Source organism: Bidens hawaiensis, unplaced genomic scaffold, assembly GCF_021521415.1.
Source record: "Bidens hawaiensis isolate Kalapana, Puna unplaced genomic scaffold, B.hawaiensis_p1.1 tig00005680_1, whole genome shotgun sequence".
Taxonomy (NCBI): domain Eukaryota; kingdom Viridiplantae; phylum Streptophyta; class Magnoliopsida; order Asterales; family Asteraceae; genus Bidens; species Bidens hawaiensis.
This window is the reverse complement of record NW_027491370.1, coordinates 828,819-846,187: the sequence shown is the minus strand read 5'-3', so window position 1 is coordinate 846,187 and position 17,369 is coordinate 828,819. Positions and strand designations below refer to the sequence as shown.

The 17,369-nt window shown below is 35.4% G+C and overlaps 1 protein-coding gene and 1 long non-coding RNA gene across 2 annotated transcripts; both read left to right on the top strand.

Annotated features, from left to right (window-relative positions):
• Positions 1-555: 555 nt before the first annotated feature.
• LOC143630494 (uncharacterized) lies at positions 556-1,995 on the top strand. Its single transcript, XR_013153176.1, has 3 exons — positions 556-692; positions 907-1,298; positions 1,400-1,995. It is a non-coding gene; the product is annotated as an uncharacterized LOC143630494 (long non-coding RNA).
• Positions 1,996-8,791: 6,796 nt separating this feature from the next.
• On the top strand, positions 8,792-10,901 carry LOC143630492 (ras-related protein Rab7-like). The gene is made up of 7 exons (XM_077099485.1): positions 8,792-8,862; positions 9,105-9,131; positions 9,328-9,427; positions 9,642-9,788; positions 10,330-10,410; positions 10,481-10,638; positions 10,746-10,901. Exons 1-7 carry the CDS (start codon positions 8,810-8,812, stop codon positions 10,810-10,812), a joined length of 633 nt encoding a protein of 210 aa, XP_076955600.1. The 5' UTR covers positions 8,792-8,809; the 3' UTR covers positions 10,813-10,901.
• Positions 10,902-17,369: the final 6,468 nt, after the last annotated feature.

Below are 17,369 nucleotides of genomic sequence, written 5' to 3'. Positions count from 1 at the left end.
TTTGTTGCCTTCCCGCTATTCGATGGATAATTCAACGGCTCGTCGAGACACACGAAGTCTTATGCGACATGCAAGTTTTTAAACCATCACGATACGCGAAGTGTAGGTTAGGTAATTATGACACGTTGCATGCAACGTGTTAGGCCTCTTGGAATAGCTAGGGCTGACTTGGCAAGCCTATGGGTCCGTCATGCTACGCGATATCATCCCTTTTAGACCGTCACGATACGTGTCCGCCTTCAAAATATATATATATACATTTGTGGGAGGTTTGTGCATGGTTGTGTTGTAAGTTACGCTAAAAGAGTTTTTTATGCTTTGTGTGCTAGTGTTGTAATTCTACTTCTTGCTACGTGTCTATCCAACTTCACACATGGCTGCCATCTTTGACATCACCTTCATCTCATCTCAGAATCTAGTCTTCTTCTACAACTCTCTCTTTCTCTCTCCGTCTGGCACAAGAAATTGTTTCTACTTCACCTTCTATCTTCACCTACTGTTACTGGGCTCAATTCCGGAACCCTAGGAAGCGTTGGTGTGGTTGTGGCAGTGGTTGGGTTACATTCCGTAACCCTAGGTGGCGGTGGTCTGGTGGTGGTTGTTAAGGCTTCGGCTCCTAAGGTCGGAAAACCCTAATCGATCAACCACGACAACGGTTGCCGCGACAGACAATGGACGATCAAGCCGATCTGGTAAATAAATCTTTCTTTGTTCATAAAATTGTTGTTTTTGGAATTTTCAAATAATACAAAGGCTCATTATTGTGGATGTTTATTACTATCCATCTAAATTATTGTTTGAGACTTATACGTATTCTTTTAGTTTTATATAACTAGAATTTTTTTCTTTTTCAGTTTTATATAGCTAGATTTTTATGTTACTGCGTGATTCATAATTATTATGCAGATAAATGGAATGATGGTCAAGGTGAAACCATGATGGCGGCGGTGATAGGGATGGTGGCTGAGTTGGTGAAGAGGTAACAGTAGGAAAATGAGGTAAGGGGTTGGTCTTGGTAGTGTGGGATGTGGGAAATGTAGGTTGTTGAGCTGGTGAATGGACCGGGGATGAGGGCTGGTCCGTTGGTGGCGATAGGGGACGGTTGGTATAGGTCCAAAGAGGAGTAATCAGTAGGTGTGTAATTGGTTTTCAATGCAAAAAAGGAAATGAGACTATTAGAAAACAACTGCCTTGACATGATAGTTTTTCCCGTTTCGAGTTCGACACAACGATATCCCGGAAATTGGCTGGATAATCGATAAAACATATTAACAAAAGTTATATTTATTACAAACATGGTAACCTGTGTTCCAGGATTAGGGGTTAGTTTGGTCAATTTATATCTTTATGGAAGTTATGTTTATTATTTGCTCATTAATAGTTCGTTACGTGTCTTTAGCTGTTATGCAGGTTGATGGTCCAGATATATTTGCTGTCAAACAAGCTTCAACAAAAGGAACATGTTTGGCCACTTTGATTTGTGAAAAACAGGTAACGAAATTATTTTATATTGCACTATATCTAATTGTGGGTGTACATGATTCGTTTTGGGCCTTTAGGCTATTAGCCTCAACCGAATTAACCAATCGGTTTTGGTTAATCGGCTCGGTTTACTCGGTAAATTTGTCAGTTTTTGGTTTGGTTTGGCTAATAACCAAAATCAATAAAATCCACAAATATATAAAAATACAAATGTTTCGGTTTGGTTAATTTCGGTTCTGTTGTTGGTTTTCGGTCAATGTTTTGGGTATTGCTAACCCCTAATGTAATAAGAATATTTAAACTGAAAATTACACATTTGAAAATATATAATTATAAGAAAATGCATCAAACCAATCGACACTTGCTCATGACCAAACCGGCAAAGATATAGTGTAGCCAAGAATAAGACCTTCAACCAATCTTGAAGTGTTCGTATTTGATAAATCAAATAACATCTTTGGCCATGCCATTGGCATTACAGTATGATAATGTTTAATGACATAGTATGGATTATTTGCAGGAAATGAAGAGTTGAAGTCTAGAGTAATAAAGCGAATTGGTAAATAATATGTTAGATTCGGAAGAAGGTACATATAGCTTATAACATAGGAGGTAATGGTTAAAGTCTTTGTTATACACACTGCTATGATTATATGAACACACAGCTGTGCCTTATTAAAAAAGATTGAAGATTGTATGAGTTATTATGGAGGTGGGGGTATGGCAAGATGAGATGAAGAAGAAAAGACTTATCCCAAGATTCCTGCAGTTTAATTGTTTCACCTCCATGTGTGTTTTAGTATGTCATAAACTTCGTGCAGCATCCAGGATCAAAGAAACAAAGGTGGTTTTTGTCAACGGAGGTTGTTTTTGTCAACATGATAACATGTTCAGCATGTTGTGGTAGCAAAAAACAAACTTCTCCTTTTGGCAGTACTAACAAGTCTTAAATAATAAAGTAACACTTTTTTGTAATTTATAGATGCACATATTATGTAAAGACCCTCAACTATGATGTAAGGAAGGGATATTTTGTTGCCATGTAAAACTTTAATGATGCAAGCCATAGAGATGTAACTACCTTCGTTAATGGTTATCAACACCCTGCCGCATCGCTGCGGGTCACCCTACTAGTTACCTATAAAAGGGGGAGCTCAAGGCCTGTTTTGTCACTCAGCCACGTTCTCTCTTTCTATATTTCTCATACAATAGTGTTGGTATAATACCACTAATTGCCGTGACAATACCCTATCTGATCTATCGAGACTTTGATACACAAATCCAAATCTCTGCGTTTACAAGGTGAGACTTTGTGCTATCGTGTAAAGTTTTCAATATCGTGATTATCAATAAAGCTTTTTGATGACCGGTGTTCGAGTCATGAAAACCTAATTAACCTAAGTAGCTTGGGTAATTCAGGTATCGTATCCATAAGGAGTATCCGGTCAGTTTAATGTGCAATCAATTCCTAAAAATTATGAAGCAACTATCAAGAGTGCTGATCACACTAGCAAATAGTTGATTTTAAATTCAAACAAGCAATTTAAGCAAAGTTCACTCATTTAACAAAGACAAATCACACTCGGGGTTCACGCATGTAACAAAACAATTATTCCGTTTCACATAACAGATTAATTGTCAATAATCAAATCAAGTTGACTAACTAGTTAAACCTTAGGTATTAACAATTGCTAACACACGGCATAGGTTATCAAATGGTCTGTGCCAATGTGACTCGACTAAGGGAAATTATATGCTTCATCATATTTAAACTAATCAAAACAACCCTATAAGCAAGCAAACTAATCATTCTGATCGAAATAAACTAAATCGACTGAATGCACAATAATGCCAAACATCAATACACATAGATTAATCATAAGCAATTACAAATAGTTTGTTCTTACCACACGAGTAAAACTATAAAATACAATACTCTACATCACGAACATGATTCGAGAATATTAGCCACGCCTCAACATCGAAAGATATTCAATTAAGATGATAGAAACCATACAAATAATCTTTTGATGATTTGGAAGGGTGGAAATGGTCTCACAAGCTCATGAAACTGCTATGGATTGTCAAGAATGAGAAAATGGTCGTCAAAATATCATATCATATCAAACCCTAATTTTTCTGTCTTCGGCATCCATCGCGTATCGTGATGGGGTCTTCCTAGGTCCATCGCGTAGCGAGATGGACCAAAAATTCAATGTTTTTTTAATTTAAGTCCATCGCGTATCGCGATGGACGGCCTTCCGCCTCGTCGCATAGAGCGACGGGTCTTCTTAGTAGTGTTCTTCGTTTCTTGTTTCGTTTCGCATGCTGGTCATCCCGGGTCTTCATTCTGTGCAGGTCCAAATTAACTGCTTTAATCACCTATGACCTGGAATATAAAAACACTTATGAAGTACAGAAGTTAGTTCAATAAACAGTTAAAACTAAACAATTAACTAACTAAAATATGAACAAAATAACCGCCCATCACTTTTCGGTTTTTACTAATACATATTGCATTGTATTAAATTATGTGCTTAATACTAGGAAACTCGTAATTTGTAAATTTGCAAGGTGAAACATTCAAGTTTTTATACAACTCAAATTTTTGTGAGACAACCAGTTTTTCAAAACTGTCATTGAGATTTTAAACCTGTATAACTCATGACAGAGTATCATAGTCCAAATGTTTTCAAATTGTTTTCATTACATTACAGTCATTAAATCTTTATAGACTTACATGATGGTTACCACTGGTATATGGGGTTTTTTATATAATACTTATTTATATCGTCACTTATTGGACAAAGAGTTAGCCAATAAGTAATATGACTACAATCACAGATACAGTTGAGTGACAAATACCTTTCGGTAATTTGTAAGTAGACAAATGTAAAAAACATTTTAATGTTGTACTATAAAAATGTGTCATTTTGAATGATAGTACTCACTAGTGTTTCCTATTGATCAAATGTTTTAATATGTTTTAGGTGACTTGTTGTGAAAGAAATTGGATTAGCGTAGTTGGGCACCTCAGGTTAATAAGTGATTTGTTTATCAAAATAAAGATTTTATTTTATTTATTTTATTTATTTTTTTTTTGTAATATAGGGTTTATCCCTGTAAAGTTAGAAGTTGTATAAATATGGATTTTATATCAATATATGAAATAAGAATCATGTGTTTTAAACTCTAATGATTTTCCTAACTATGGCTCTGGTAAATTTTTGCGCTGTGAAACATTTTAATAAACATCGGTATCATTGCTTGCGTTCGCGGCCTCCACCAGATGTATGGGTCATGGGTTGCGAGAACCAAAGTGACCGGAATTTTGCCAGAATGGGAATGGTGCCTGGAAGTTGTTGGTGGGGAAAGACAAATGGGTGGGGCTAGGTATGTTAAGATTTTATATTTTTAGTATATATAATAAGGTATTGGATCATTTCAGAAGTTTTTTTTACAACAAGAAGTGAAGGTGTAACTCTATTAATCCCTAATTTCACTCCCTTTCTTATGTGTAGCTGCGCTGTGTATGTGCATATGTATGTGTGTAGGTACGTATGTATATGTGTACGTATGTTTGTATATGTGTATGTATGTTTGTATGTGTGTAGCATAGGTTTTGAATGTGGCTCGGTACATTTATATGTTTGTAGGTTGGTTTGAATGTGTAATTAAGACATAAATACAACCAACCTACATATATGTATGTAACATCATATGAAAGGGAGTGAAATTATGGATTAATGGAGTTATACATTCACCCTCGCACTTCTCACTGTAATACCACTTCATCCCCTATATAATAAATCCTAAATAAGTTTATCATATTGATTTTTATGTTTTCAATATCAAAGGTTTTAGTGAAATGTAAACAGAGTAAGATAACAGTGTTAGTGATTGGGTTTGCTTGCAATAAAATTGAAACTCTATAGATGAAAAAACAAATTATAAGGACGAAACAGAAAATTTTAATAAATCATAAGGACGAAAGACACATTTACTCTATCAACTAATAGAATAAATCTAGATGTTAGTGGAAAATGAGGGCAGGAGTCAGGAAGACAAAGACAAAAAGATATGATGCTTGTTTGCCAATAAAAGGTCCCACCATGCTAAATAATCCCAAACACAAATTACATCAAGAAGGTCCAGGGTTTGGCCTTTGGGATGGTAAAGGCTTTGGCCTTTGGGTGAGAGGTTCAGGGTTCGATTCCTGGCATTGACGGTATAATGTAAATAGTATGAGGAAAGATTGAACATTCAAAAAAAAAAAAAAAAAACAAATTACATCAAGAAGGTGTCATGCCCACGTCATGCTAACTCGACGGTTATATTTGCCATTCATCTTTATATTTTATAAAGCATAATTATTTATTTGAGTGACAATAGTAGTTAATTTTAGATATACTTTTTGTCACACGAAAAGTTAAATTAACACATATTGCCATTTGTCAATACATTTAGCGTGAGATTTTTATTTTATATATCTCTACTTTATATTGTTCGGATGAGAGACCGTATGTGAGCTCGGCTCGATACCCAAAGCCCATATGATGAATAAACCGGCCCAATAGTTTACGGTCCAATATGCTAAATTGGCTCATACATGAATCGGTCCAATGATAATAAAGTCTGATATGTTAGACCGGCCCAACAAGTGAGAACTGGCCGGCTAAACTCTAAAGTGAACCAAGCCTAATTTTTATTTGATATCTGATAAGCATAAGCCAGGCTCAATTTGTTTAACTTAACCAATTAGTTAATGATGGCCCGTTGAAACGAACCCGGTTCAGTTAACAAAGCCCGATAGCATTTTTATCTACAACAAAAATATATGCTACGATGATATATAAATAAAAAAATGTTGTATTATACTATTATTATATATACTAGATTTAGAGCCCATGTAACACACGGGATAATCAATTTAATAAATTTACAAATGAAACAATACATAATGTATATGAAAATGTATTGCATATATGCTTGTACCATTATAAATAAATTGATTTTATTTATATCGCAAAATATTTTTTTCAAAAAAAATAAATAAATGAATTTAATAAAAATAAATGCATATGCAAAAACATACCTAAGAGCACTCCATCTGTTGTAAATTTCATTCTCAATATCATATTTATATAACTGAAAGAATTTTAGTTATGTACCAATATCGGAGAATACTTTTCATACGATAATAGTTTTGAGCTACATCATGAAAAATATTTTAATAAGTTTGAGGGGCTTCTCGACCTTGCCATAGTGACAACAAAAAAAACATGTTAACCCGTTTAAATTTTGTGAATGGTTGCTGTAGCGTAATTTTGTATCACATGTTTCGCATACAACATTCTGATCACTACTTAAGGAAAAGTCAACGCTACACACAAATGTTTCAAATTTGATAAAAGTTAGAAACATTGATAAACCTGGAGGTGGCATGTTAGAAGTAGGGATGAGCTCGGTATCGTACCGGTACCGGTACCGGTACCGAAAATACCGATCCCAAAAATTGCAAATTCATGGTACCGGTACCGAAATATTCAGTTGTACCGGTACGGTACCGGGATGGTAACGGTACCGGAAGTAAAAAATTCGGGAAATACCGGTACCGTACCCATCCTGAAACTCAAAACTTTGGTACCAATGGTACCAAATCGGTACTGATTTCGGTACCGGTACCGATTTGGCTTATCTGGGTGGTCAAGGTAGTGGGTGGTGGCGGTCATGGTGGCGGATTGGTGGGTGGTGGTGGTAGTTATGGGTGGCTATGGGCGGTGGCGACAGCGGCGGGTGGTGATGATGGATGGTGGCGGCCGTCACGGTGGTGGGTGACGGTGGTGGAAGGTGGCGGCGGTGGTGGTTGGCAATAGTCGAGATGTCAGGGGCGGGCCAAGGTGGTGGAGGACAATGGGTGGCGACGGCTATGATGGTGAGGGTGGTTGGTGCGTGGTGGTGGCGGGGTTAAGTGGCAGTGGTGGTCTGTTTCAATGGTGGGAGGGTGGTGGAATTAGAGGTGCACAAATTGGGTTTTTTAAATACACGGGTTTGGGTATGGAACCGGGTTCGAGTATGACCGGGTACGGGTATGACCGGTATTGGTAATAATCGGGTCGGGTTCGGGTCGGGTATTGTCTCTAAAAACCATACCATGTTCATCGGGTTCGGGTCGGGTATAGAACCGGGTATTCTAAAACCAGGTATTTGAATACCCTATTATCGGGTATTGAAAAAACCCTATTTACGAGGTTTCTCGAGTTTTTTTCCGGGTATTTTTCGGGTATATATTAGATTTTTTAAAGTTTGCACTTTTTAGGGGTATTTTTCGGGTATTTTTAAGGTATTCTTCGGGTATACATCGGGTATATGAGATACCCGGTTTCGGGTATTGGAAAAACCCGGTTCAGGGTATGGAACCAGTTCGGGTTTTCGGGTATTACCGGGTACAAATCGGGTCCGGTTTGGGTTCGAGTTTTAGTGACAAAATGCATACCCAATCCTTACCCTACGGGTAGGGTCGGGTACGGATTCGGGTATTAAAAGCCCGGATATTAAAAAAATCGGTTCCGGGTTTTTATTTCGGGTCCAGTTCCGGGTTCAGGTTTTTTGTGCACCTCTAGGTGGAATGATGTAGGGTGAATGAGAGTATTAAATAAGAAAAAAAAGTTTGATGAAATGTATTTTAGATGTTTTAGAGATAATAAAATAAACTAGTTTCCGTCAACCAATCAAACACTTTTTTTTATTTATTCACATTGATTCATTTCATTCTTCATCTCATTTTTACATATCAAAGTATCAAATACTACCTAATTCTTTTTTTTGGTTCATTAAATACTTCGTTTATGCATATGAATGAAAATTTATATTTTAAAGTGTTGTTCATATTTGAAAATTGACAAAAATGAAAAACCCCAATAGATGGTCGCACGATAGGAAATCAACAACAAAGATACCATTTGCAGATAATAATTATAATAATAATTATTATTTTTCGTAAACTGGGTTCGGGACATAAATGATTGAGTTGTATATGCACCAACCCAAATTAATTGTGACAAATGTAAACTGTCATCCACCTGTAATGATTAAGATCACATGACAACATACTAGAAGTTGATCAATCCTTGCACGACCATTAATTGAACCTTTTAAAAAGGTAACATTATTTAGAAGAAAGTGGAAAGTCAAATGTCAAAAAGAGTTTATATAAACTGAAAACAAGTGATTCAGATAAGAGGCATACAGCGTGAAAGTTAATTGCCAGTCTTTTTCTTTCGGTGTGTTCACATAACATCCACAAACGGTCTGCTTCGCACTAGCGATGTTGATCTCAGATCGTATGCTGCTCAAGGTCATTGTTCTTGGTGATAGCGGGTACGCATTAATATTAATTTGTGTTATGAACATATAATTAGCTAGTAGTGTTGTTTGACTTGTAAAACATAAGCTCCTAACTCCTAAGTCCTATGGTCAGGCTCGTATTACATTGATCTACATATAATGGGCCCGAAGTTATTTGTTTTTTTTAACTTCGGGTTATTTCATCTTTTCGAGCTGTAGAAACGGGGCTTATATTTCTCGACTCACCAAGACTTTCGTGGTTTTTGTTTGTGTAGGGTTGGAAAGACGTCATTGATGAACCAGTATCCTTTAACGTACAGTTCCAAATATAACAGTTTTATCATGCTTACCTACTAATGTTATATAGTGAATTAATTAATACTACGTACACATGGCATTGATTCACTTTGAAGGGAACATTTAAACAAAATTCCAAAAATGCCGGTAATCAAACGAGTTTTAAGACTTTGATGTTCAAATTAACTGTCAATATTCCAGATATGTTTATAAGAAGTTCAACAAACAATACAAGGCCACAATTGGTGCTGATTTTGTGACGAAAGAGTTGCATATAGACGACAAGCTCGTCACCTTGCAAGTAAGTAATCACCCATTGCAATATATTACAGTGGATTTTCTGGTTGATTTTGTGTATATAAGTAGTGAAGACATTGATTTCTAGGATAAGTACAGATCATAAACAAGAAACATGTATTTTTATTGTTAATTAGTAATTAAATTAACCTACAAATTAGTATATGTTAGAATAAATTACTATCAATAAATGAATTAATATGAGGTTGTATGAGCAGATTTGGGACACCGCGGGGCAAGAGAGGTTTCATAGTCTTGGAGTCGCTTTTTACAGAGGGGCTGATTGTTGCGTTCTTGTATATGATGTCAACATTCAGAAAACCTTTGAAACCCTACAAACTTGGCATGAAGAGTTTTTAAAACAGGTTATAAACCATGTTTCTTATTTCCATATATATATATATATATATATATATATATATATATATATATATGAGAGAGAGAGATGTATATGCATGAACTGTCAAAACCCTTTTTACAATTTATTTATGGGACGTGTTATTCATAAACCCTTTATAGGGTGTATATAAAGATAATATGTGTGTTAAGAGGGTGTGTGAATATACAAAAAGGGTGTGTGAATAAACATTGCCTTTATTATATGATTTAACTAAAATGTACGTAGATTTCAATATGTTTAAGATTGTTTATATTTTTAATATGGCATTGATAGTCTGTTTTCTAATGAACATGTGCATATGCACATTTGAAAAAATCGGGGAAAATAAAATTGAAAGAAGAGTAGGCCATAGAAATAAACATTTTTTTCAATTTTTTTTATTAAGCAGCACTGTGACATATGCGCTTATGTGGTTCTTTAAGTTCTCAACATTATATTGGTTATGAGATGAAAACGCTCCTGTAAGTGTGTGATTTGACTATATGTCAGACTTATTTTTACTGCAGGCAGATCCAAGTGAACCTGAGAGATTTCCTTTTGTGTTGCTGGGGAACAAGATGGACACAAATGGTGGGACTAGTCGAGCGGTAAGTATATGTGGATATTCTTGCGGTTAACTAAGTAGGTCTTTACAACTGTTGGTTCTGTTAAATGAAGGTTTCTGAGAAGACCGCGCGAGAGTGGTGTGCTTTGAAGGGAAACATACCTTACTTTGAGACGTCGGCAAAAGAGAATTACAACGTCGACGAAGCATTCCTTTGTGTTGCAAAAACCGCACTCGCAAGTGAACACCGACCTCAGGATCTAAATGAAACGTTAGTACATCTTTCACATCATCTTTGTTTTAAATTGACGCAGGATATTCTTTATTTATTTTCTTCATAGTTATAACATAAGTTTACGTGTTATTTAATTTCTGTAGGTATTTTGAAAGAATTCCAACCACAATTTCAGAAACAGATCAGCAAGAAAGAAGGTGTGCCTGTTAATGTAGGATGTTAACAAAGTTTGCTTGAATTATTTCAGTTATTATTATTTAATCTTTCTTAAATAGTTTGATGAATGTTCAATAACAAACACAAAACATAGATTTTCTTTATTTTGATCATTTATTGTTCTTATTATATGAGAATTGAAATTAATACACTTCTATCTATATAGTATATAAAGATATAACAATTATTACAATTCCAATTTCGTGACCTGGTTAAACATGTAAAGAGAGGAATGGGCCAAGGGCAAGGACACTAAGTTTTAGAGGGCCCGAACGGCTAAGCGATAAGTATGGAAGGGGCAAGCACTCTAGTCTAGGCACACTCCAAAGTCAAAACTATATTAAAAACTTGGGTTTCACTTGCATGCGATGCGATGCACGGAAATCCGGAAGTTATCTGTTTAGTTTGTTATCAAATTAATGGAAAGAAAAATTCTAAAAGAGAAAATTGTTGTATATCTTAAAGTATATCGACACGTTCTTTACATTAATTGAAGACCATAAACACGAATAACAATGCATGTACCAAGGTTGTTGGTTGAAATCGTTTCGGTTCGCCATGGTACCGATATAGTACCGGCACTATACTCTTTTGATACTAAAAAACACTTTATTTCGAATACAACTCCAAACAAAATTTATACCGAAATGTCAAAAGAAAAATTAAACAACTCGTCCCATTGTGTGGGTTACAAAACATTTGAAAAACATAATTTTGAGAAAACAAAAGTTTCTAAGAAGTATAACTATAAATCTAGAAAATCACCAATGTATAAAACATTTCAAAAGTTGCAATGGATTTTAATAAAACAAAGAAAATTCTTAGGACATATTTTAACGTAAAAGTATAAGTCTTTAAAGTTGTAAAGGGATAACTCATTAATAGTTAAGGCTAATAGAATGGGTTGTGATGAATGAGGATAAGGAAATAAGATAGAGGTAGGCTTTAATAAACAATTTATTTCAATAAAAGAAACTTCATTCATGAGGTAAAACATGCAAATGATAAGGTTCAAATTGAAATAATCCAAAGCCATAAATAGGGGTTACAATATGTAATTGGGAAAAAGACAAAAATAACTTAAAATAGAATGAGAAAATCGACAAAAGTCTTCGGAGTCCTTGATTAGCTTAATTAATGTGATTTGAAGCACCATGAGGAGTTGCATTCATAAGAGTTGGAGCAGTCGAGGTAGATTGACTTGGAATAGCTTGAATGGGTTTAACTGGCATAGCAGGGGCTTGAGTAGAGTATGTTTGGTAAACTTGAGCTTGCAGGTGCGGGATTTGATGGAGTTGGGTTAGGTAAGGTTGACCTTGATTGATGGGAGGAGCATGAAGGACATGATGTTGATAGGTTTGAACTTGGTGAGCATGGGTAAAGTTGTAGGGTGCAGGCATAGATTGAGCTTGATGAGCATGGATAAGTTGAAGGAACGCATTACAGAGATGATTCGGGTCTCCACAATGATAGCAAGCACGGGCATTAGGCACACCGGGTTGAGCATGTGGGGCGGTTTGTGTATTAGGCGGACACGACAAGTGCTAGCAATGTGGCAATAACGATTGCATTGGGTGCATAGTCGGCAAGGGGATTGAGCAGTGTGATGATGGGTACACTTGGCATATAGAGAATGAGGTCTGGCGTAGCCTCTTTTGTTCGGGTCATTTTGATCTCGGTTAGGAGGAGGTTGGTTATTGGGTTGATTAACGACATAGTTTTGATGGTTGGCTTTACGCTTGTTGTTGTGGTTGTTGTTGCGGTGATTTTTGTTGTTTGAAGCAAGTTTGGGTTCGGCTTTTGTCGTCTCGAGTCTTTGTAATTATCGTTTGTAATTAATTAATATTTTAATGTTAAGGGCATTTATGTAATTTATGTTAGTTCGTTAATGTAAATGATAATGGTTAAGGATGTTTAACGAATTAGCCAGTTCGTTTAATGTGAAGCCCATTTGTTAAGGATGTTTAACGAATGGACTATTAGTTCGTTATGTTTGTTCCCATTCGTCATGGAATGTTGATGAATGGGGGCATAACGAATCCAAGATTCGTTATGCTTTCCTTTTGAGTCATGTAAGTTAACGAGCTGGATCCAATTCGTTACGGGATGTGTAACGAATTGGTATCCATCGTCTATATATAGGGTGTTCATACCCTTGATAATTTACGATTTGAGTTAACAGTAACGAACCTCTGTCAAAATCCTCTCCAACTCAATTCTTCACTAATCTATTTCTAATACACATAACATAGCTAATATTATACATATATAGATAATCAATTAATAGCATATCATAAACTAGATCCGTTTAAGGTATTAGATCTAATCCGTATAATCGATATAGATCAGATTCGAGGTATTATCAAGTGGTATCAGAGCTATTGGATGTTAGATTTCTCTTAGTTAATGTATTATGATACAAATTTGATTTTCGTTGATTAATTTTCGGTTTCGTTAAATTTTCTGTGAATTTGGTTGAATTAACAGTTAATTAAGTTAGTTATGGACTGAATTCTATTTGAATTGTGTTTGGGAAGGTTTAAGGTATGAATGTGTGGATTGAATTGTGGAATTGTGCTTGATTGAACTTGTTTTGGTTTGGATTGTTACATGTACGGAACAGGGGATGAGATTTGTGATAATTGATGTTTGTTTGATCGATTAAGGTATACGGGTTTGATATAATTGGATTCGCGAGTGATTTACGAGCAAATTGAGCTACGATTTGGTTTGGTATCGAAGTTGTATTACAGATCTCAGTTTGGTTTTGTATGTTCGTGAATCTGGAAATTTTCCAGATTTTTGGAAATTTCACTTGAAGATTTGAAGATTCATTAATGGTGATAATTCGTTATTGTTGATTCGTCATCCACGTTTCCTCATTCGTTACCAATAATGAACAGATTCCTTACCAACACTGAACAGATTCGTGCGACGTGGCTGATTTTGTTATAACCGTCTAACAACCTTGTTCGTTATCAACTGTAGATGATTCGTACTTACTGTTTATAATTCGTGTTCTTGGATTCGTTATAATTTTATCACTGATTCGTTATCAATTTGCATATTGATTCGTTCTGTGATTCGTTACTTATTTGTTCTTAATTCGTCATCTCAATTCGTCAACGATTCGTCATTGAATCGTTACACTGATTCGTCAGTACTTTGCTAGTGACGTGTCTTTGATTCATTACTAATTCGTTATAATCTTAATTCGTTACTAGTTCGTAATTATTCTTTATTCGTTATCCATGCCTTATCTGATTCGTTACTTCATCTAATTCGTTACAAAAGTTTCAATTTTAACCCTCAAGTTTGACTTTTTGTCAAGTTTGAACTTGTTATTTACAATGGCTGGTTTTTACGCGTTGGCATCTCAGAACGTGCTTATGCAACAGATGTTACACTTGGATGCTGAAATTGGATCCATTCCAAATGTCCTCGACTAATGAAATTCAGTGATATTGCAAAATGGGAACCACGATTTCGAGCACATCTTGGTTCTGTGCATCCCGATTGCTCTAGAAGTCTTGATGATGTCTACACTGTGCCAATGATTGGTGATGAGACTATTGGTTTTACCCCTAAAGCTTTTACACAGTATTCACAAGAATAGAATAAGGCTTTAGAAATTGAGACTAAAGCATATTTGACTCTTACTATGGCTTTACCTGATAATATATTTCATCAAGTGGGAAGTATCAAGATCTGTGCTTCATTATTTCAGCACATTAGAATGAGAAGCATGGGAAATATTGAGGAGAGAAACAAAGTAATGTTAAAGTTCCTATTTCGAAACTTTAACTTACTCAAAGGTGAAACTGTTGAGGAAATGCTTACTCGTTTCAATCATTTAATTGCTGAGATGAATAAGTTAAAGATGGAACCTTCTTAATCTGACAAGATGGATACGGTTAAAAATGCTTTACCTAGCTCATACTCAACAGTCCTGATGGTGTTGAAGGAGAATAATTATTTCAAAAACGAAGATGTGACTTCTTCTTAGTTTATGCAAAAGATTGAAGCTCAGGAATATGATTTGAAGTGTCAAAAGTCATCAAAAGAAGTTCAAGATCCATCTTTCTATGGTGGATGTATGCCTTTAAGCACCACAGCATCTCTGATCATTGCATTTCTTACTCAGAATGCAAATGAAGGATCAACAACAACCTATAGTGATCCAAATGTCTGCTTTATGGCATCTGGTTTCACTGATAATTCTGGAGGTTCTGGAACTTCTGCTACATCAAGTCAATTTTCTGCACCACCTAACGTGAACATGAAAGAGGCTGAACAAAACTTTGCCTTTCTGTGTGCTTTCATGACTTCGTATGAGAACTTGGTCGGTAGTAAAATTGCCACAAGTAAGTTAACCGATGAAGATTATGACCAAATCAACCCTGATGATTTGAAGCTCATGGATCTTAAGTGGAACATGGTAATTATAGTGAGGAAAGTGAAGAAATTCATGCAAAGAACTAGGAAAGATTTACCATCGTTGAACAAGAGAGTTGGGTTTGATAAGCTAAAAGTAAAGTGTTATAACTGTCAAGAGTTTGGCCACTTTGCCAAAGATTGTGACAAACCAAAGAAAGAGTACACTGGACCTCGAAGCCAAGATAGAAGTTCTGTGAAAAAGAGTAATGATGTTGATAAACCTTCTAGTAGTAAATCGTCTGCTTCGTGATCACAAGCTTTGCTTTCTGTAGCTGATGGAACTGATTGGACACAAAGGTTATTGTGTAATGATAATCAAGCAAACTTGGCTATGTTCGAATTGAATGAAAGTTTTCAAGATGCAAGTGGGAATGAGCTATCTTCTGACAACGACACTGAGTATGATTATGATGATTCATGTCAAATGAAGCCAACCACGTTTTCATGTATGGCTAAAATCAATGAGGTTAGTCCTTCTGTTTCTGATTCTGTTAATCTATCTGCAAATGTGCCTTGTGTGGATTGTGAGTCTCTTAAGCCTAAGTTAGAATCGTTGAAAAAACATAATGATCGTTTAGTGAAAGAAATTGCTTCTTTTAAGGATACTTATAGACAATCTTTAGAATCTCAAATGAGATCTAGGAAGAAAATTGAAGCATTGTCTATTAGTAACCATGATCTCAAAGCTGAATTGTCGGTTAAAATGACAATTAATGATAAGAAATTTCAAGAAATCTTGAAACATCGATCTAAGATAACCAAGCTTGAAAATGAAGTTCTTGAGTTGAAGAATAAATTGGGCAAATTTAGAAATTCATCATTTTTTCTAAATGAGATTATTGAAGTTACTGGTAAGCAAAAAGATTCTAAAAAGGGTGTAGGTTTTGTTGAAGTACCACCACCTTTTCACAATGACTATACTGCAAATTCTTTTGCTGGAAAAGAAGAAATTGTTGTCAATGAACCTGTTGTTCAAGAAAAACCTAAACCAGTAAAAACTGATAATGTTAAAGCCCAATCGTCAAATCAAAAACATCATGTTGAAAGCAACAAAGTTTTTGTTGAGAATGTTGAGAAAGTTATCATTGAGGATGTATTTGAACCTGAAGTGATACGCAAAGACCAGAACATTCCACGTTCGAATCACATTCTATGTGAACCTCATGATTTTGAGGAGGCGGTGTATGGTTCAACCACATCTCAGGTTAAAAAAGGAGAAAATAGTTAAACCATTGAAGGATAAGAAATCAGAAAAGCTAAAGTTTCTGATGAGTATTTGATGCGTTTTATCAATCCTGTTGCATCTAAGCCATCAATTGGTCGTGTTTTTAAGCTTAAGGAATAAGCAAAGTGTTCATTGAGAAAGACATTCCACTTAACTTGATCAAGCCCGAATTTATTGAAAGTGTCTTTCACAACAAAACTTCTAAGTTACAAGACCTTGAAAACAAGTTTGTGAAATCCAAGACATCAAATGTGGTAGATCCTTTGATAAAAGCTAAAAATTTGTTAAAATCAGCTAAAAATGTTCAATTTGTGAAATCAAATGGAACTGACACTCTACAAAGCTTTTCAAATTGTTCAAATATGGATTTCTACATGAAAAGGAAATCTGTGACGTTTGATGACTTAGACAAAGGTCCCATTGCTGGTGTTTATCATCAACCTTCGGTTGCACATATTCCTGCTAAACCATCACATGAACGTGTTGACATGATAACGTGTTTTCTTTGTGGTGAACATGGTCACGCAGTTAGAAACTGTGGTCTGAAGAAATGCCAAAATCTTCATCCATTTATCAAGGAACAATCCAAAACAGCTCCTGTGATTAAGGAGATTTTGAAAAGGCCAATGTCTTTCGATGATGAAACTCATATTATGTTTTCCGATGTGAATCCTCATAAGGTGGTTCATGTTAATGAGAATGTAAGTAATGTAAAACCCAAATTCTTTCCTATGGAACCTATTTGCAAAAACGTGAATAAAAATGTAGTTCAAGCTGCATATTTGCGACAAAAGTCAAAACATCCATTGACTTATTCACAAGCGGCTAAGCAACATTTGGATTCATTGAATGATAAGACTTCAAGAGAAACTCAAGAGGTGCCCAAGAC